The sequence below is a fragment of the Tamandua tetradactyla genome, chromosome 6 (assembly GCF_023851605.1).
Source record: "Tamandua tetradactyla isolate mTamTet1 chromosome 6, mTamTet1.pri, whole genome shotgun sequence".
NCBI classification, from domain to species: domain Eukaryota; kingdom Metazoa; phylum Chordata; class Mammalia; order Pilosa; family Myrmecophagidae; genus Tamandua; species Tamandua tetradactyla.
The window spans coordinates 55,084,164-55,104,295 of record NC_135332.1 but is presented as its reverse complement, the minus strand read 5'-3'; the positions used below and the strand labels follow the sequence as shown (position 1 = coordinate 55,104,295).

Genomic DNA, 20,132 nt, shown 5'->3' with positions numbered 1-20,132 from the left:
TTGTCTATATGTAATGCCAATAAAAGTATTTTTTAAAAAAGAGCTATCAAACCACAAAAAGACACGGACGGGGGTGCAAGGGCAGAATTCTCGCCTGTCATGTGGGAGACCTGGGTTCAATTCCCGGGCCATACACTTCCCAAAAACAAACAAACAAGGACACCAACCAACCAAACAAAAAATTCAACAAATGGTGCTGCGACAATGGGCTACTTACATGGAAAAATAATGAAATGTGACCCTGCCATAGAGCATATATAAAAAAAAAAGACACGGAGGAATCTTAAGTATAAATCATTAAATAAAAGAAGCCAGTCTAAAAAAGTTACATACTCTATGATTTCAAAAGATAAAATGATAGAGAATGTAGAAAGATCAGGGATTAGAATAAGCAAATTCATAGGGTCAGAAACAAATATAAATTCCCAGGGGTTGGGGTGGGGGTGGGGAATTAATGCTTAAATTGTGCAGATTTTCTACCTGGATTGATGGAAAGTTCCGGTCATGGATGGCGGTAATGATGGCACAACTATGAACATAATTAAAAGCACTGAATTATAATTATAAATTTGAATGTGGTTAAAAGGAAAAAATTCTAGGTTGTGTATATGCTATTAGAATAATAATTTTAAAAACATAGGACTGTGCAACAAAAACAGTGAGCCCTATTGTAAATGATGGAGTATGGTTAATAGGTTAATAGTACAATTGTAAAAATGTTCTTTCACGAGTTGTAACAAATCTACCACACTCGTGCACGGTGGTAATAATAGGGTGGTATATGGGAACTCTACTTTATGCATGATTTTTCTGTAAACCTATAGCTTCTTTAAAAAAAAAAAAGTCAGTGGTGGGAAACAATATTTGGAAACGACATATCAGATAAAGGTCTAGTATCCAGAATTTATAAAGAGATTGTTCAACTCAACAACAAAAAGACAGCCAACCCAATTACAAAATGGGAAAAAGACTTGAATAGACACCTCTCAGAGGAGGAAATACAAATGGCCAAAAGGCACATGAAGAGATGCTCAATGTCCCTGGCCATTAGAGAAATGCAAATCAAAACCACAATGAGATATCATCTCACACCCACCAGAATGGCCATTATCAACAAAACAGAAAATGACAAGTGCTGGAGAGGATGTGGAGAAAGAGGCACACTTATCCACTGTTGGTGGGAATGTCAAATGGTGCAACCACTGTGGAAGGCAGTTTGGCGGTTCCTCAAAAAGCTGAATATAGAATTGCCATACGACCCAGGGAATCTACTCAAAGGAATTAAGGGCAAAAACTCAAACGGACATTTGCACACCAATGTTTATAGCAGCGTTATTTACAATTGCAATGAGATGGAAACACCCAAAATGTCCATCAACAGACGAGTGGCTAAACAAACTGTGGTATATACATAAGATGGAATATTATGCAGCTTTAAGACAGGATAAACTTATGAAGCATGTAATAACATGGATGGACCTAGAGAACATTATGCTGAGTGAGTCTAGCCAAAAACTAAAAGACAAATACTGTATGGTCCCAATGATGTGAATCGACATTCGAGAATAAACTTGGAATATGTCATTGGTAACAGAGTTCAGCAGGAGTTAGAAACAGGGTAAGATAATGGGTAATTGGAGCTGATGGGATACAGACTGTGCAACAGGACTAGATACAAAAACTCAAAAATGGACAGCACAATAATACCTAATTGTAAAGTAATCATGTTAAAACACTGAATGAAGCTACATCCGAGCTATAGGTTTTTGTTTTGTTTTGTTTTGTTCTTACTATTATTACTTTTATTTTTTCTCTATATTAACATTCTATATCTTTTTCTGTTGTGTTGCTAGTTCTTCTAAACCGATGCAAATGTACTAAGAAACGATGATCATGCATCTATGTGATGATGTTAAGAATTACTGATTGCATATGTAGAATGGTATGATTTCTAAATGTTGGGTTAATTTCTTTTTTTCCGTTAATTAATAAAAAAAGTATAATACATTATTATTTTAAAAATAAAAATGTAGTGGATAAAAAAAAAAAAAAGTCAGTCGTTTGCCGGGGGTTGGGAGGTGCAGTGGGGACAGGGATAAATAAGTGGCATCCAGGGCATTCTTTTTTTTTTATTGTTTCCCCAAAGGGGGTGCACTGTTCCTGGAAGTACTGCAATACCAGGTCGATGCGTGGAGTGGACGGAGCAAGCTCCTATTCCATCTCCTAAGTCCAAAAATCCATTTAATATATTGTCCTCGGATAGAGGACGTATCAGATATTAAACTGATAAGAACAGATACTACATTTGATCTTAGCCAAAAGGCCGAGAAGCGATCCAGGGCATTCTTAACACAGTGAAACTATTTTGTATGATCCTGTAATGGTGGCTACACAACATGATGCATTTGCCAAAACCCACAGAACTGTACAACACAAAGGGTGAAGCCTGATGTAAACAATAGAATTTAATAATAATGAATAGCAGTATTTGGTTCATCAATTGTAGCAAATGTGTCACACTAATGCAAGACGTTAATAACAGGAGAAAGAGCTGGGGGGCATTGTCTATGGGAACTCTGAATTTCTGGCACATTTTCCTGTAAAACTGAAACTGCCCCCCCCCACCCCAAAAGTAACCGCACAGGACTATTGGGAGAGTTGAATGAGGCCCCCCCCAGCACAGGATTATGCTTTCCATAATGCGCTGAAGAGCTAGGCCGGGGGTCAAGAAGCACTTTCTGTGTAGGGGGCACAAATGTGTCTTTGTGAAACTAGACTCTATAAGGACCTTTTTGGTGCAAAAATGGGGAAACTGAGGCAGGTGTCACCGTGGCTGTGATGGTTAAGCTCACGTGTCATCTTGGCTTGGTTGTGGTATCCAGTTGTTCAGTCAAGCACACGCTGGCCTGATTGTAACTGGGAGGCTATTCTGTGGACATAAATCGTCACTCAGTTGATTGCATCTACGGCCGATTACATCTACAATCAACTGAGGAGATGCCTTCAGGAATGGGAGAAGTCTCATCCAATCAGTTGAAGGCTTTAAAGGGAGATGTGAAGATTTGGGCAGTTAGATATATCTCCACTTCAGCCAGCCCCCTCCTCTTGGGGAATCACGGAAACCTTCAATGGAGTCCTCTGCTTGCAGCCTGCACTACAGTTATGTGAGTCAATTCCCGTAGTAGGTCTCATAACTTTACGTTATATATATATATATATGTACGTATCTGTGTTGGTTCTGTTTCCCTGGAGAACCCTGACTCATGCAAGAGGTGAGGATTATAAAAATGGGGGTGCAAAGACGCCGACCTGTCTAGCTTTGTCCTGTGCCTTCCCCAGCTGGTTTCTCCCAAGGTCACAGGCGCCCTGCCAAGGATGCAGCCGAGGGCGTGTCCCGCTCAGAATCTAACCTGCTCTTTTACTTCCTTTGCTGTTAGCAAGGAGGAGGCCGGCGGTCCCTTAGGGAGCCTCGCAGGGATAGGGACCCCTGAGGGGGCGTGAGTGACAGCCCCTACATCTCACCCAGGGAATGGGGGGGGGGAATGTTGCCCAGGTGAAGCCTGCCCACACAGCTGCCACCCCTAAGAGGCCCCGCTGGCCCCCCCAGGGCCGGACACGCCGCAGCGGGCCCAGGAGCTGTGCCGCCTGCCATGAGTGTCCCGCGGGGCCCCAGACTGCGCTCTTGGGCGCGGAGCTGCGCTGGTCACTATTTTTGGCCCCAGGTAAGATCCCCCCGGATCTTCAAAAACCCAGCGCATGGCCGTGGCACTGGGTCGGATTTAAACTTTTCTCACCATTTTTGCTTCAGATTGTATTGCTTCCTGTAAGAGAAATCCAGCACTGCAGACAGCGCCGCGGATGCCTCTCCACCTCCCTAGACACGCTCTGCGCGGGTTGAGAAATGCACAGACACGTCCCCATGCCGTGCCTGTCATGCCGCAGTCCCCTTCTCGGCTGGTGGTCCTGAGGGTTCCTCGGGGGTCTAATTTATTCCTGTTAACGGCAAGGCCCTCCATTCTCTGCATATGTCACATTTTATTCATCTATTCTCTTGCTGGTGCACACGTGGCTATTTCTAGGTTTTGCGATTTCAAGAAATGCTGCAGTAAATAGCTTCCCACCTGTGCGTGAGTTTCTAGGATATAAACCTGGAAGGAAAATAAGGAGGGCGCAGGGCGTGCCGTTTTCCAGCATTACTGTTTATTGCCAATTTTCTCTCCAGGGGCTATAAAGAGCCTGCTAATTGTCTTCTAAAATGTTTGTAGTTTTGCCTTCCACACCAGGTCTCTCATCCACCGGAATATATTGTTTTGTTAATGGCTGAGGTTAGGGCACAGATTATTGTTTTTCCTACATGAAAACCAGCGGTCCCGAGCCGAATGCAGGGAAGCGCCCCCGCTTCCCGCAGCAGATCCTAACCCGCCTCCCGTGCTCTGCGCCTGGAGCCCCGCAGAATCGGCTTAAAAAAAAATCACAGCTTTACTGAGCTATAATTCACATACTATAAAATCCATCCTTTAGAAGTGTACAATTTAGTGTTTTTGGTGTATTCACAGGACGTGTAACAACCACCACAGTCAATTTTAGAATAGTTTTGTCTGCAGTGAAGGAAACCCTGCACCCACTAGCAGTCACTCCCACCTACCCACCCACCCACCCCCACCTCCTGCCCCCCCCGAAAGTTCTAATTTACTTTCTGTTCCTGCGGATTTGCCTATCCTGGACAGTTCATATAAATGGAATTGTACAATGTGAGCCCTTGTGTGACTGGCTTCTTTCACACTGCATCGTGTTTCAAAGCTCACTGTTGTAGTACATGCCGGTCCTTCCTTACCTTTTTTATGGCTGAATAATATTCCGCTGCCTGGCTATCACCCATTTTGCTCATGTATTCACCCGTCGCAGATGCGTGAGTTGTGCCCCCTCTAGCTATTATGAACAGCACAGCTATCGGCACCCATGCACCCGTTTCTACATGGACATGTATTCCTTTCTCTTGGGCATTTGCCTAGGACTGGAATTGCTGGGTCACAAGGGATTGTCAGAGGAACTGCCTAACTGTTCCCAAAGTGACTTCAAAAGTGGCCAGGGTGGGGGGGAGATGTGCCGTCAGCATTACCCCCCGCAACAGCTCTGGCCTCCTTTGCAGTTAAGATGTTCCCCCTCGGTGTGCCCTCCTGAGGCCAGGCCCCTTCCCGCTTCGGGGTGTCAGCTCCTCTGTCCCACCCCCAACTCCTTTCTGCCTTAGCTCAGGTCCTCCCTGTGCTGGTTTGAAAGGATTATGTGCCCTAGAAAAGCCATGTTTTAATCCTGCTCCATCCTGTGGAGGCAGCCGTTTCTTTTAATCCCTATTCAGCCCTGCAAATAGGAAACCTGATTAGATCATCTCCACAGAGACGTGACTCACCCAACTGTGGGTATTAACCTCTGATTAGAAGGAGATGTGACCCACCCATTCCAGGTGGGTCTTGATTAGTTTACTGGAATCCTTTAAAAGAGGAAACAGGGTGGGGCCACGGTGGCTCAGTGGCAAGAATTTTCGCCTGCCAAGCTGGATGACAGCCATGACAGCCCAAGAGCCAGAGACCTTTGGAGATGAAGAAGGAAAACACCCCAGGGGGAGCCTCATGAAACAAGAGGCCTGGAGAGAAAGCTAGCAGACGACGCCGTGTTCACCATGTGCCCTTCCAGTTCAGAGAAAAACCCTGACGTCATTGGCCTTTGTTGAGTGAAGGTAACCTCTTGTTGGTGCCTTAATTTGGACATTTTTATACACTTGCTTTAATTGGGACATTTTCATGGCCTTAGAACTGTCAACTTGCAACTTAATAAATCCCCCCATTTAAAAGCCATTCTTTTTCTGGCATATCACATTCTGGTAGCTAGCAACTAGAACACTCCCCAAGTCTTCCTGGGAACTCAGGCTAACCTAGGCAGCCTGTGGGTTAAGTACGGCCAGGCCCATTTCGCAGATGAGGAAACTGAGGCCCGTAGAGGTGGCATGTTTGTGGAGAGCCACAGCACAGCTCCTCACCATGGCCCCTGCTCCTGAACTGCAAAGGCCACAGGTCTCCTGCCCACCCCTCAGGGCTCAGCTCTCAGCCGGGACAGGCGGAGAGGGGCTGCCTGACCCCGCAGCTCTAGGGCACAGGTCACCTGGCCTGGCCCCCTGAGTTCTTCCCAGAACCACCGTGAGCCCCGTGGCAGGGCTGGGTGGCTCCTCATCAGCACCTATGACACAGCACAGGCCTGGGCCCATGTGCGCTGTCCCCCAGTCCTGGCGGAGTTCCTTCTGGCACAGGCCCCAGCCCTCGTGTTCCCTCCTGGAGCCTGGGGTCACAGGGAAGCCTAGACGTGGCATCAGGACACAGCTGCATCATCTGCATGACCCTGGGACTCCATTCCACCTCTACGGGCCTCAGTTTCCTCATCTGCGAAATGGGCCTGGCCATACTTAACCTACGGGCTGCCTCAGGAGCACAGCAGAGCTTGTGCCTGAAACATGTGGTCCTGAAGCTCAGGGCTCCCCATGCTTTGGATGACCTCCAAGTGCTCCCCAAGCTAAATTCCTGGACTATCCAAACGGCCTCCCATTCCTTGAGGCAAGGTGGCGGAGGGGGCAGGCTGAGTGCGCACACTCACGTTTTCACGTAGGGGTCCGAGTAGCCGTTGGCGTCCATGGCAGCCAGGTGCGCACACCGCACGATGCCCACCAGCAGCCCCTGCTTCTGCGAGCTGTACTTCAACGAGATGAGGATGCGGCCCCGCTCTTCCAGGGACTTGTCCTCCGTCTTGTCCACCTGGAGGGCAGGACAGGACGGTCACTGGAGTCCCCACCGGCTCCCACCACTGGCGGGGCCTCCCGCCTCCAGCCCCCTCCCCCGTCTGAGCTGCCCGCAGCGGTTGCAGCTGGACAGAGCCAGCCTTTCTGCCCCTCTCCCCTCCTGAGCTGGCGCCCGAGCCCTGCCCCTGGCTCTCCGTCGCCTGCAGGACAAGGCCGCGCTCCTGAGCCCCACCAGATCTGGGGTTGGCAAACTCCGCAAACTCCAGCCTGCTTCCCGCGCCTGCGTGGACCGCCGGCCAGGAGTGGTTTTTACTTCTTTAAGTGGGTGCGAAAGAATTGGAGGAAGAATCACTTTTTGTGGCATGTGAAAATTACGTGAAATTCAAATCATAGTATCCAATAAAAAAGATTTCCCTGGGACAAGCCCCGCCCATTCATTTACATGCGGCGTGGCTGCTTTGGCCAGAGCAAGAGTTGAGAAGCTGCCCCAGAGACTCAGGCCTGCGAAGCCTACGACAGCTACTGGCCTTTTATGGAAAATTTCTCCCAACCCCTGGCCTAGCTCCTGCCTCTTCTTAGATAGCTTCAGCTCTGTTCCTTTTTGCAGCCCAAACCGGACTTCTCTGCAGTCGCCCAGACTGCGAGGCCACTGCACACTCCTGCTCTGTCTTCACCGTGTGAGACAATGAGCCTCGTCCTTTGGGCACCAGCTCGGCTCTGGTGGCCCGGCCCCGGGAGGTCAGGCTGCCCCCACTCCGTGTCCCCACCGCCCCAGCTCCCTCTGCCCCTGTGCTGGGTGGCCTCCTGCTTCCTTGTGGGTCTGCCCCTGGACTAAGTTCCCTGAAGACGGGGCTGTGTCCATGTCATGTTTATGCCACCAGAGCTGGGCAAGGGCCTGGCACTGATGTGCCCAGCAGAGGTTTGTCCTAACGACGACGGGAACGGTGGGACGGCTGGTCCCCTCTGCATTTAGCCTCATGTCAGAAACTCCAGCCTGTGCAGATTCAGAGGAAACCACAAAGTCCACCCAGGCCAAATGCACCCCGTGGATGGTGAGGGGTCACCTGAGGGTGCTTCCTAGAGCCTCTTAGGGCAGAGGGTGGGGGGCGGGCAGCCCTCTTGGGGGAAACACAAAAGACAGAGCTTTGACACATTGCCAAGCCCAGGGAGAACCGGGAGCCAGCTGGGAAGCTGCCCAGGGTCTGCTTCTGGGACCAGATCTCAACTCCCAGTCTCCACGCTGCCCTCTCCATCCCCAGCCAGCTGGGTGCTTGTCCATTCGTCACCCACTTCTCCCTAGCAGCCACTGCTCACCTGGAACCCTCTGTCCCCTCAGACACACCGGCTCAAGCTCCGTCTCCCCCGGGGATCCCCTCCTGAGGCCTCTGCAAGTTCCTCTAGCATGCAGTGCCAGCCCGCCCCTTTGTCCACGACGGCACCCCACAGAGGCAGGGGCCTCATCTAAGACTCTCCGGAGATGGGACCCCTGTGAGGCAAAGGAAGGGCCGCCTGCAGGGAGGACGCCCCATTCCCCCCACCCCCAGAGCAGACCCGGCTAACAGGCGCCAGCCTCCGCCCCGGGCGTCAACACTGCGGCACCCCTCTGCACCCCAGCAGTCCTGACGGGGGACCCGAGCAGGGCTGTGAGACTGAACACTCTGCCTCCCTGGTCTGGGGCTTCATTAAAACATGGCTCTCGAGCTGTGTGTGCCGTGTGGGAAACAAAATTTCAGCAAGCAGGGTTGTTTTCAAAGGGGCGGGATGTTACACTTTGGATTGTATCTTATAAAGACCTTGCATTGGGCACTGTTCGGTATTCATATGGAACAAATGAACAACGTTTAGAGACGACGTAGAATCTAAAAAAATGCCACGAAAATATGTCTTTACTGCCACAGTAGTTATCACAAACTACTCTCCTCTGAAGACTGTGCGCCCCCAAATTTGGATCCGTGAGCTACTAAATGCCACGAAAATATGTCTTTACTGCCACAGTAGTTATCACAAACTACTCTCCTCTGAAGACTGTGCGCCCCCAAATTTGGATCCGTGAGCTACTAGCAAATTCAGGTGAGGCTCAGCCAGGCCTGGGACACACATATGCACATACATGTACAAGCAAACAGTCGTGTGTCCACATGCAGGGCACACACAGTCACACACACAGATGCACACACACACTCACATGCACACACACCCTCACACCCACCCCCACGTTTGTTTGTGCCAGGGATCGAAACTCAGGAACACCACCATAGTGGGAGTTGATGTTGCCTTTTATAAGTGACATATATCACTTGGAAAAACTGGGTCACCCGTGGTTAGTGACTAATAATAAAATTAAAAAGGTTATAGGCATCACGTGAATGTCTGAGTGGGAGAGAACGTGACAAGGGAATAACATTTGATTGAGTTGTGCAAAAAGAGAAGTGGGATTCTAGTCAAAGACAACTGGCCTCTGGGCTGCTTTGTGCCTGAGCATCTATGCCCCAAGACCCCCAGGCCCCGCCCAGACTCAGGCACACCGGGGTGGGCCCAGGCCTGCGCCCCCCGTGCAGGCCTCTGCATCTGGCCCTGACCTGGGAAGCTGGGCGGCTGCAGGCCCAGCCATTCTCGACCCTGGGGCACTGGGGGCCTCTGGCCAACCCCGCCCCGACCTTCTGGGCCGGGTGAGGCTCGCTGCCCCGCGGTGGGAAGGAGGGAGAGCTGAGAGGGACGAATGGACTAAGACCGCTGGAAGGGCTCAGCTGTTGCAGACAGCTCGAGAGAAATCTGTTTTGACATCATTTTCAAACAATTGCATTTTCTAGGGAAGAAGAATTTCCTGTCTCCCTGGGGTATGGCATAGCCCCGCAAGCACCACACCCACCCGAGTGTCCCCCGGAGGCCCCTCCCACCGTCCTCAGCCTCACAGGGAACGGCCACTTCCCGTGACTCAGGCCCCAAACCTTGGACTTGCCCTTTCTGTCCCCCCGACGCCCAGTCCGCTGGCACCTCCTGACCCACAGTCTCCCCCACCTCCGCCGCTGCCTTGTCAGGGTCGGGCTGTGCTCATCCCCTCCTAGCGGGTCTCAACGCCCTCGCCCACTTCTCTGCCTGAACTCAGCTGCCATGAGCCTGTTCAAATGCGGCCAGACATCCCCCTCCCCTCAGCATTCTCTGTGGCTCCCATCTCCCTTGGGCTGAAAGCCCAAGTCCTTCCTCAGTTCCACATCCCCTTTACCTCTCTGATCTTCCCTGTCAATGCTCTGCTCTCCTGGCTGCCTCCTGAAGCCTCACACGTGCAGGACCTTGCACGTACTGTTCCCTCTGCCTGGAACAGCATCTGCCTGGCTCTCGCCTTACTCAGCGAGGCCTTCCCTGGTGACCACATAAACCGCCAACCCCGCTCACATGTCTGATTGCCCTCCTCTGTCTGAGGTTTCCCTTTTCAGCCCTGATCATTATCTAACATGCCATCTGTTTGGATTATTTTTCTTGTTTAGGGTTTTCTTCCCAGGCTTCCTGAGGACCGCGTCTGTACCTCTGGCACCCAGACCCACATCAGCATGCACATGGGACGTGCCCAGTGACCGCACAGCAACGAAGGCCGCAGCCACCCACCGGCAGCTGCTTCTCCAGGCAGATGCTGAATGTCTTGGTGTGGTTTGGCTTCAGCTTCTTCAGGGGCACGCGGGTCTCCCCGATGAACTCGTTGTGCCGGAATTTGTCCTCGTCGCAGACGGAGATCCTGGGTTGGGGGCAAGGGCCTGGTCAGGCTTCAGTAGGGGGTGCCAGCCGGTGGTGGAGGAGCGGGGCCTGGGCAGCGTCAGCCCCTGTGGGTAAGGCTGGCGGGGTGCTGGGGGTGCTGGGGGTGCTGGGGGTGCTGGGGGAATGCTGGGGTGCTGGGGGTGCTGGGGTGTGGGGGTACTGGGGGTGCTGGCGGTGTGCTGGGGGTGCTGGGGGGGTGCTGGGGGTGCTGAGGGAATGCTGGGGTGCTGGGGGTGCTGGGGTGTGGGGGTGCTGAGGGTGCTGGGGTGTGGGGATGCTGGGGGATGCTGGGGGTGCTGGGGTGTGGGGTGCTGGGGGTGCTGAGGGTGCTGGGGGAATGCTGGGGTGCTGGGGGTGCTGGGGTGTGGGGGTGCTGGGGGTACTGGGGGTGCTGGCGGTGTGCTGGGGGTGCTGGGGGTGCTGGGCAGGGGAGCAGGTGGACCCAGGCCCTCACTCACCGCAGGGTCTTGCGGATCATGTCTTCATCCGTGATCCCGTAGTAGGTGAGGGTCTCGTTCCACGTTGGGTTGAGGGTATTCCGGAGGGTTTTTGTTCTGAGCTTGTTCGCCTGCGGAGGGCAGACGACCGGAGGGGCAGCTAGGGCTGCAGGGAGCAGAACGACGGCCCCAGGTCTTTGGGACCTGCGGCTCCATTAGGCCCCACAGCAAAGGGGGATATTGAGGCAGCAGCCAGAGCCGAGCTGCTCATGAACTGACCCTGAGATGGGGAGCTTATTCTGGACATCTGGGTGAACCCAACGAAATCACGAGGGTCCTTAAGAGCAGAAGAAGTGAGGCCGAGGAGGAGGGAGACGAGGCTGGGAAGAATGGCCAGAGAGAGGCAGCTGCTGGTTTCAAAGACAGGGGAAGGGGCCATGGGGCAGGGCGGGGTGGCCTCTGGAAGACGGAAAAGGCAAGGAAGTGGGTTTTCTCTAGAACCTCCAGAAAGGAACGCAGCCCCGACACCAGAATTTTAGCTCAGGGAGATTTCTGGTGGAGCTGGAAGCTGCAGAGCTGTAAATGAAGAACTCTGGGTTGCTTGCTAAGTTTGTGGAATGTGCTACAGCAGCCACAGAGAGCTGCTAAGAGGAGGTCCCCGGGAGCCGTGGGAGAGGAGGTGGCGTGGTGCTCCCAGGCAGCCCGGCTGTGGGACTAGAGTCTCTCCCTTCCCAGGGCACGCCACCCTGGTCTGTCCTGCCTCGCCTTGGCTCAGGCTGTTCCTCTGCCAGGGGTGCCACCCTCTCCGGGCGGTCGCCTTCCAAGGGCGTCCGAGCCGGAAGCCTCCACTCCTGTCTGTCTGATCTGCTCTGGGGTCTGTCACACCGGCTCCAGCTCTGAGGTCAGACAGCCTTGGGTTCGAATTCCGGTGGCGAGCTCTGTGGGTCACCGCCCTCTTCCCTCTTTGGGTGTCAGCCTTCCCTCTTTGCAGCTGGCTGTGATCATGCCTGTCTCTCAGCCTGTTCTCAGGAGCCTGTGCGTAAGGAGGCTGCTCCTGATAAGACACAGACTGGGACGCTCTCCAGGAGTGGAGGGCTCTGCCAAGGTGGCAGTGGGGACTGCCGACTCTAGGGGGTCTTGGAGGAGGGGGCTGATTGGGTGCTGTGGGTGGACGCAAAGGGCTGGGGTCCCGTCAGCTGGCTTGGGCTCAGGCTCGGGGTGGTGGGGGCAGCTGTGGGCCTCCCTGGCAGCCCCCAGCCCAGGGCAGCCCCCAGCCCCGGTGGGCAGGCGGGTCGGGCACATGGGTGGGCGCCCTCACCTTACTGGCTCCCGGCAGCAGATGCACCTTGACGTAAGGGTCTGCCAGCCCGTTGTGGTCCATCGGCTTCAGGCCCTGAGAGGGGAGGACAGCAAAGGACATCAGTGTCCAGGGATCGGAAGGGCTGGGGCCCCGGGCCCTCCTCAAGGGGCCAGCCTGTCTCTTTCTCTTCTCCTTTTCAGTGAAAGCAGGTGACTCCCCTTTCCCCAGGTGGCATCACATCATCCTTAGGCCCTGGCCTCTCCCTGACTCCCCTCCCCACACCCCACCTCTGAGAGTCCTAACAAGACTTCCTCCAGGGAGCCTTCCCCTGCAGTTTGGGACCCCAGGTGGCCTCTGTTCACTCACCCACACGCGTCCTGCGGAGGCCAGTGGGGAAATGGCTGGGGTCCAGCAGGACGGGCAGGGGCCAGGCTCAGTCTCCCTCTGGATTTGAATGGCTCCCAGCCCACCAGCCCCTGGGGTCACACAGACCGACCGGACACAGTGGGGCCTGCCTCAGGCTGCCGCCCCTTGCTAATTTTGGCTTTCAGCTCCTTTCAGAAAAAGCAGGTAAGTGTGCGCAGCCCAGCGAACACAAGGAACCATCAACAAACAGGCTTGGGGGACTACACATATGTTCCTGTGTCTGAAAACTGCATGTCCTTCCTTTGGGGACGGCACTAGAGGCGGAGGGAGGCAGCTGCATGGGCCTGGGGCCAGCCGGCAACGCCGAGGCATTACTCAAGGATGAGCAGAGGCCGTCTACACAGGCAGGTGACGGATGCAGAGGCAGCTCGGCTGCTCTTGGCCAACCTACCTCCAAGGGGAGCCCGAAGTTCTTCTCGGGGGTCCACCAGCCCTGGCTTTAGAGGACTCCCCCCCCAGCTGGAGGCTGAGATTTGCAGTGGGGGCTCCCTACCTGCCACGGCTCCACAAATGGCATTGCCGGGGAAGGACACAGGCTGGCCTGGCCTACAATCTCAACTCCTGCGCTAATTAGCTGGGATGAGTTACTCTGCCCCCTAAACCTCAGTTTTATCATCTGTAGAAGGGGTCAATAATTCCAACTGCTCTGGGTTGGAGTGAGAATGAAGGAGGGGACGCAGGGCCAGGGCCAGGCAGGCAGAGCTCCGCTCCCCTTCCTGGATGCACCGGGCTCCTTGGAAGATGCTGGAGAAGAGGTTATGGCCGGGGCAAGGGTGGGGTGCTGGAGCTGGGATGGGGGGCTTCTGAGCTGTGCCCGGAGTTGGTGGGGCTCCAGCCCTGCTCTGACTGTGGTGCCCACTCCCAGGACCAGCTCATCTCAGAGGCCCAATGTGTGTCCACGGCTACGAGGTGACCCCTGGGCCCATGTCCTGGCTCCCAGCCCTTCCCCACCAAGTCTCCGAGGGGTAGAGGGACCCCTGGGGTCCCAGGGAATCTCCTGGCCCAGGCTCAGCAGGGCTGCGACAGCAGGAAGTGTCTTTGAAGTTCTATCTTTGCACTTCTTTAAATCTGCCTGTATTCCTTGTAGCTTAACATGTTTTCATCACTTATGGGTCAGATTTATTGCGTTTTCAATTGCAAATCTTTGGGCCACGAGAAGTTCTGCCATGGTTATCTGATGGTTCTGGTGGTGCCACCCTGTCCCCCCGGGATGTCCATGGGGCTGGGCTGGTGCAGAGGGGCAGCCGGGACGGGGATGAATGAACCCCTGCACAGCTCCCCACCATTTTCCCAGCAGCCCCTGTGCACCCCGAGGGGCCAGGCACCCGGCCAGAGCAGAGGGGCTGGCGAGCCTGCCTCTAGGCCACGTCCCCGCACTGCCATCAGCTGCCTGTGCCCAGACGCCACCGCCCTGTCCCTCTGGCTTTCCTCCCACAGCCTCCGCAGGGCCTCACCCCCTCTTTGGTGGCTGCCTGCCTCGGTCCCGGAAAGAGGAGCAGACAGAACCCTGTTTCCAGGTCAGAGGGCTGCTGGGGGACCCCGCAGCTCTACCCCGCGCACTGGGTCTGCCCACGGGAGGGGCGGGCCGAGGAAGGGCTGAGGGGGTCACTGCAGTGGCTGCCAGGGTTCTGAAGGGGACAGGGCAGGGGTGGCCCCAGGTTTGAGAAAAGCCTCCCCTAAAACACTGAGCCCCTGCCCTTCCCTGGGCCACCCGTGCTCCTCTCTGATCCTTCGGGGGCTGTTGCTGGCAAAGCATTCAGACAGGGACTTTCTGAACCCATCAAAGCAGAGGTCCCAGCATTTTCTGTGGCGTTTTCCCAGGTCCTCTTTGGATGTGAGTACCACATGTTCATGTGTGTGTGGGTGTGAGTGCGTGTGCATCCACGTGGGTGTGTGCACGTGTGGAGGGTGGGCAGGGGCCACCAGGCTGTGTCCTCCAGGACAGCTTCCGGGGTGTGTGTGTAAGTCAGTGCTCACACAGCCTTGTGGGGGAGTGAAGAGCCTATTTTACAGATGAGAAAACCGAGTCTGGCCTGTACCCAGACGGTGGGTGGCCAAGCTGGGGCCCAGTTTCCGGTCCATCTGGCCCCCTCCCTGAGACCCCCGAGGGGCTTCACCCATCAGCCCTGCTTTGCTGTGCCCTCCTCCTCCCCAGGCACCCCCCTAACCACCCACCCCCGCTCCTCCCAGGCCTGCCCTCACCCCTTTCCCTGCAGGTCTCAGCAGACAATGGCCTGGAGATGGGGGGGCCACCGCGGCCTGGGGCCCTCCTAGCTCCACCTCCAATGCCTTGAGTGACTCATTGTGAATGACACACACACACACACACACAAGTACCCACATGGACACACGCGTGTGCACACGCAGAAACACAGATACACACACATGCGTGCACATCCACGCACACACCTGTGTGCCCACATGGCCCCTCTGGAGAGCAGGTAGGGAAGGTGGGCGCACAGCTGGGAGGGGGATGAGGAGGGGCCTCACTGTAGGGGCCCATCCCCACTCCCCAAGCCTGACAACTCTACAAAGCCGGGCCGAGGGAGGGTGGGTGGGGTCCCCCCAGGCCTGCCGCCCTGGCCCAGCAGGCGCAGGGATGTGAGGGGCTCAGATCCCCACGTCTGTACCTCGGGCAGGTCTGGAGCCCCTGCAGGGCGAGGCTGGGTGTGCGCTGCCAGCGTCGCAGCCTGCACAGTCCCCAAACCCGGGGGCAGGGATGGCGATGGAACGGAGACCTCCAGCTGCCCCGCCCGGGCTCTGACCCAACATGGACAGAAACCCTGGCTGCCCGCGGCGGCCCAGCCTAAGGGCAGCACCAGGGACCTGTCCCTCTGGCTGGCACAGGCCCCAGGCAGCTGTCAGGCGGGCGGGAGGGGCAGAGGGAGGCCTGCGGGGTGGGAGGGGACGGCAGGGGTCAGCTGTGGGGCCCAGCCCCGGCCCAGGCTGCGCACGCCTCGGTGGGGAGGTGCCTGCAGGCCACGCCGCCCTCCCTTACCTTGCGAGAGAACATCAGCTTTGGCACCTTCCTCCCAGAGGGAGCAATGTGGTGGGGGACAGAGGGAACAGCACGGTTGAGAACACAGAGCTGACAAATGCAGGCTTGAGGGACAGGGCCTTGGGGGAGTGCCCGGGGGGCGGGGGGGCCTGGCCGGGTCCCAGCGGGGTAGGATCTGGCATCCAGATGGCCCCCCAGGAACGCTGGCGAGAAGCTGGACTAGCCCATTCAGTGAGGCACAGAGGGCCTTTGGGCACTGCGAAGGATGAAGCCCCTAGCGTGGGGTCTGCCTCCTGGGGTGACAGCACCCAGGGCGGGGCAGTGGTGCCGCCCACTCCCCCAGGACCTCTGGGAGGCCCCGGCTTTGGAAACTTCATCAGAACCCAGACCACCCCCCCGAGCCCCTGCCTCGACTGTCCTCCCGGGCTCTGCAGGGCCTCTGGCCCCCGGCCCCACCCAGACCCCCATCCTCTCACATTCTTCTTGCTTCTCTTCTTTGTTCTATTCCTTCCCCCCAAACCTTGCTGCACAGGGGTTTTTTTTGGGGGGGGGCTGGGGAACAGCTGAGATGGTTTAGGCGAGAATTCCCTCCCTGCCCTGCACCCCACATAGACAGATACCATGGAGCTTGGCCTGGAAATGGGCGGGAAGGCCTAAGAAGACCCCTTGGCCTCCTCTCATCTCCTGCCCACCTCCCTCTACTTGCCTCTCCCCTCTAGGACCCCAGAGCGTGGGGGGCAGGTGGGGGACGGACGGGCGCCCACCTTGGCCTTGCTGATGGTACAGTGGAGTGCGTTGTTCTCCTGGTCGTAGAGCAGGCTGAAGTCCAGCGTGCCCAGGGCAGCTGCGGACAGAGGAGGGACACAGGTCACAGCAAAGGCTGCAGAGTGAGGCAGCCCTTCCCACCCCTGCACCTGGACGAGCTCACCCCGGGGCAGATGACATGGTCCCCCCTGCACGGCGCTGGGGGGAGCTCCTACTGTGGGCCGGGCGCTCCCCGCCGACTTCCCAGGAGCTCAGGAGCTGAGGCTGGGAGCGGTGGGGTGCCTCAGCCATGGCGAGGGGCAGCTCAAGATTCAAACCCTGTGCTGGCTCTCAGAGCCCCAGTTCCTGACCCCGTGCAGCCCTGCCTGTGGCAGAAGGTAGCGCCTGCCCTCCTTGTGGCAGTGCCAGTCTGGGCTCCATGCCTCGGTTTCCCTCCCCTGTAAAATGTCACAAGGATTGCATGAGAAGGAGCTGCAGGGCTTTGAGAGGCTGTAAGCGCTGGAGAGGCGGGCCCCCCACCCCAAACCAGGCAACAATCCCCCTGGGGCACTGGACAGGCAGTGAGGAGCCAGCAGGGTCTGCATACTGCTGTCCCCAAGCCTTGCAAAGCCAGAGGGTGATTCCTAAGGGCCAGATGAAGGGTGCAGCAATAACTGGGTGCAGCTGCCACCCTTGGGGCCAATCACACACAGCAACTGTGGCCTCTCAGCGGACACGGCTCCCTGCGCCAAGGCCAGGTTGTGAGTGTGGGACGGACCTCAGGGACTGAGCCACACAGTGAGATGCACGGTCATAAGATGTCTTCAGAAGGCTGGTTCCTGCTACCAGGCTGCTGGGCTGGTCTACTGGTGTCTCATCCATCCACCCATCTATTCATTCTCAATTGTTTACAATATGCCAGGGGTGGAGATGAAGTTATCAATAAGTCAAGATTCCTGTCCCCAAGGAAAAAGCCTAATAGGAGGAGCAGATGAAATGAATTACCTATAACAGACACTGAAGAGCCATGAGCTTTGGGGGATAGGAAGGTTCAACAAGGGGTGCCAAACCTCCATGTGAACTGGGGCAATCCAAGAAGGCTTCCAGGAGGAAGTGACACTTTTCTTGAACCATGAAGGATGGGTTGGAGTTGGCTGGGGTCATAGCCTCTGCAGGGTTGGGAGCTGGGTGGCTGGGGTGATGCTTCAGGGAGGGCAGGGCTGGATTTGAAAGGACTTCCTGGTGAGTTTGGGCTCTGTTCTTCAGAGCAGGCGCTCCCAGGGCAGGTCTAGATCAAAGGATGGCCTCCTGGCCAAATCTGGCCACACCCGGTCATTTAGATATTGGCTGTTGCTGTTTTCCCACTACAAAGGCAGAACTGGAGCCACAGAACCATACGGCAGAGGCAAAACAATGTACTGTCTGGCCCTTTACAGGAAGAGCTCGCTCTAGGGCAGGGGCCCAGGCATGACAAAGATTCTGGGTCGGCAGAGAAACGGGCAAATTAAGGCCCGCATGCGTGTCTCGCTCCCAGCTCCCAGCAGAGCGTGAGGCGCACAGCTGGGTTGACGTCCTCGACTGCAGCACAGTGTGGGGCGCAGGACCTGCCCTCTGACCTCTCACTCCCCAGGTTCAAATCCCGGCTCTGCACTTCCGTGCTGTGGGCCCTTTGACAGTTTATCCAGCCTCCGTGCTCCAGTCTCCTCCTCTGTAAAGAGACCAGACAATCGGCTCACGCTTGGTGCTTTAACATGGCACCTGGACTGCAGCAAGGGCTCGCTTGATAATTCTAGAAGGAGCAAGCCCGGCTCGGAAGGTACTATACTTGCCCCTCTGAGACCCATTGAGGAACGAAACGGTTCTGAATCGGATCACTCCCTTCCCTGCCTTTGTGAAGCGGATAAACAAATGGTCACTTAGGCCTCTCTGAATGACCAGGCTCATTAACAATGGTTTCGATGACTGCTCTGTCACAGCCAGAGCCCAGACACTAATGGGGTGAGAGAGGGTCCCCCACCCCCACCCAGGGGTCCCACACAGCCACGCCTTTTGAGATTTCTTCATTTTCCTGCCTCCTCCTTTGCTGTCAGCTTGAAACTCCTGTTAGAGTTCTTGCCTCCTGGTAGCACAAACAGCTAATTGTTTCTTCAGTGAAACCAAGTTTAATGCCTGTTAGAACTGTGTCCAAACTAAGAGTCAATAGGCCTTGAGTGGAGCTGAAGGTACTTTTCTCTGGGTAGCTTATGTGTGATTTAGTGATAACTGTATTTGGCCTTTTGCTATGTATGTCCCAGTTCCTATTTGTGCAATAACACACACACACACACACACACACCCCACTATGCATGTAGCAACCACTACAGCCATGGGCCCAAGATTCAGCAGGCCCATGCTTTTCTAATAAAACTCTCCAAAGCTGTTAGCTTTAACTGACGGTAAATCACTCTGTTCAGTCCAGGCCTACCCGAGGCCTGCTTCCCCCAGACGCTCACCTCCTAAGGGCAGGGACCACGCCCCATCCATGCCACAAGACCAGCAAAGGGCAGCCGTTCAACCTGCGCGGCCAATCCTTTCAATCCAACCCTCTTTCTAACTGTCACAAGAGCCGTGATTTGGTGTGATGCCTCCATGTAAAAATGTACACTCTGGAAGTGCAAATTAAAGCCATAATGAAAAAAAAAAAACAAACCCCGCAATGAGAATGTCCCTTCATACCCACCAGAATGGCCATAATAAAAAAATAACAAGTGTCGGTGAAGATGCTGAGGAATCGGAACCCTCATGCATTGCTGATGGAATGTAAAATGGGGTGGCCGCTATGGAAAACAGTTTGATGGCTCCTCGATAAGTCAAACGTAGACGTACCATATGACTCAGTAATTCCACTCCTAGATATATACCACAAAGGACTGAGAGCAGGTATTCAAAAAGACTTGTACACGAATGTTCATAGCAGCACTATTCACAATCGCTAAAAGGTGGAAGCAACCCAAACGTTCATCAACAGTCGAATGGATAAACAAAAGGCGGTATGTCCATACAGTGGAATAGTATTCAGCCATGAAAAGGAATGAAGGTCTGATACATACCACTCCACGGATGAACCCTGAAAACATTATGCCAAATTTAGGAAGCCAGACACAGAAAGCCGCATATTGTAAGATTTCATTTATATGAAATATGTAGAATAGTCAAATCCTTAGAGACAGAAAGCAGACTAGTGCTGGCCAAGGGCAGGGGGGAGGGGGAGTGACTGCTTAGTGTGTATGGTGCTTCTGTTTGGAGTGATTAAAAAGTTTGGGAACTAGATAGTGGTGTTGGTTGCACGACATTGTTGATGTCCTCAATGCCACCAGATTGTGCCCTTAAATAAAAATGGTTACAATGGCAACAGTCACCCTCCATGATCTCTACCCATTTTCCAATCCCCGAGAAGGGCAAGCCAGGGAGACGGAGGGCTGCCTGCTCTACATCGGGAAACTCCAAGGATCTACCCACTAAGGGTCTACAAAATCCCTACATAAGGAGGGTTTGGAAGCTGCTCAGGTGAAAAATGTCACCTGTTACCACTTCCCAGGAAGTAACAACATGCCTAGTGTTTTGCCAGGAGGTGACTGATGAATTTCTTTGAATTTCAATGGGGGTTTTGTAAGAAATAGTAGCTCATAAATAGAAACTTGGTCACAATTTTTA

At 54.8% G+C, this 20,132-nt stretch overlaps 1 protein-coding gene and 1 non-coding gene across 2 annotated transcripts in view; both read right to left on the bottom strand.

The window, feature by feature from the left end:
• Nucleotides 1-20,132, bottom strand: part of DOC2B (double C2 domain beta) — a 39,374-nt gene that overhangs the window by 14,372 nt on the left and 4,870 nt on the right. Inside the window, exons 2-6 of the mRNA XM_077165454.1 lie at nt 16,460-16,539; nt 12,290-12,364; nt 10,993-11,102; nt 10,388-10,514; nt 6,643-6,800 (exon numbers count right to left, since the gene is read on the bottom strand). Coding sequence (XP_077021569.1) covers nt 6,643-6,800; nt 10,388-10,514; nt 10,993-11,102; nt 12,290-12,364; nt 16,460-16,539 — 550 coding nt within the window. The remainder of the gene's footprint in view (nt 1-6,642; nt 6,801-10,387; nt 10,515-10,992; nt 11,103-12,289; nt 12,365-16,459; nt 16,540-20,132) is intronic.
• On the bottom strand, nt 2,145-2,335 carry LOC143689238 (U2 spliceosomal RNA). The gene has a single exon (XR_013178695.1). It is a non-coding gene; the product is annotated as a U2 spliceosomal RNA (small nuclear RNA).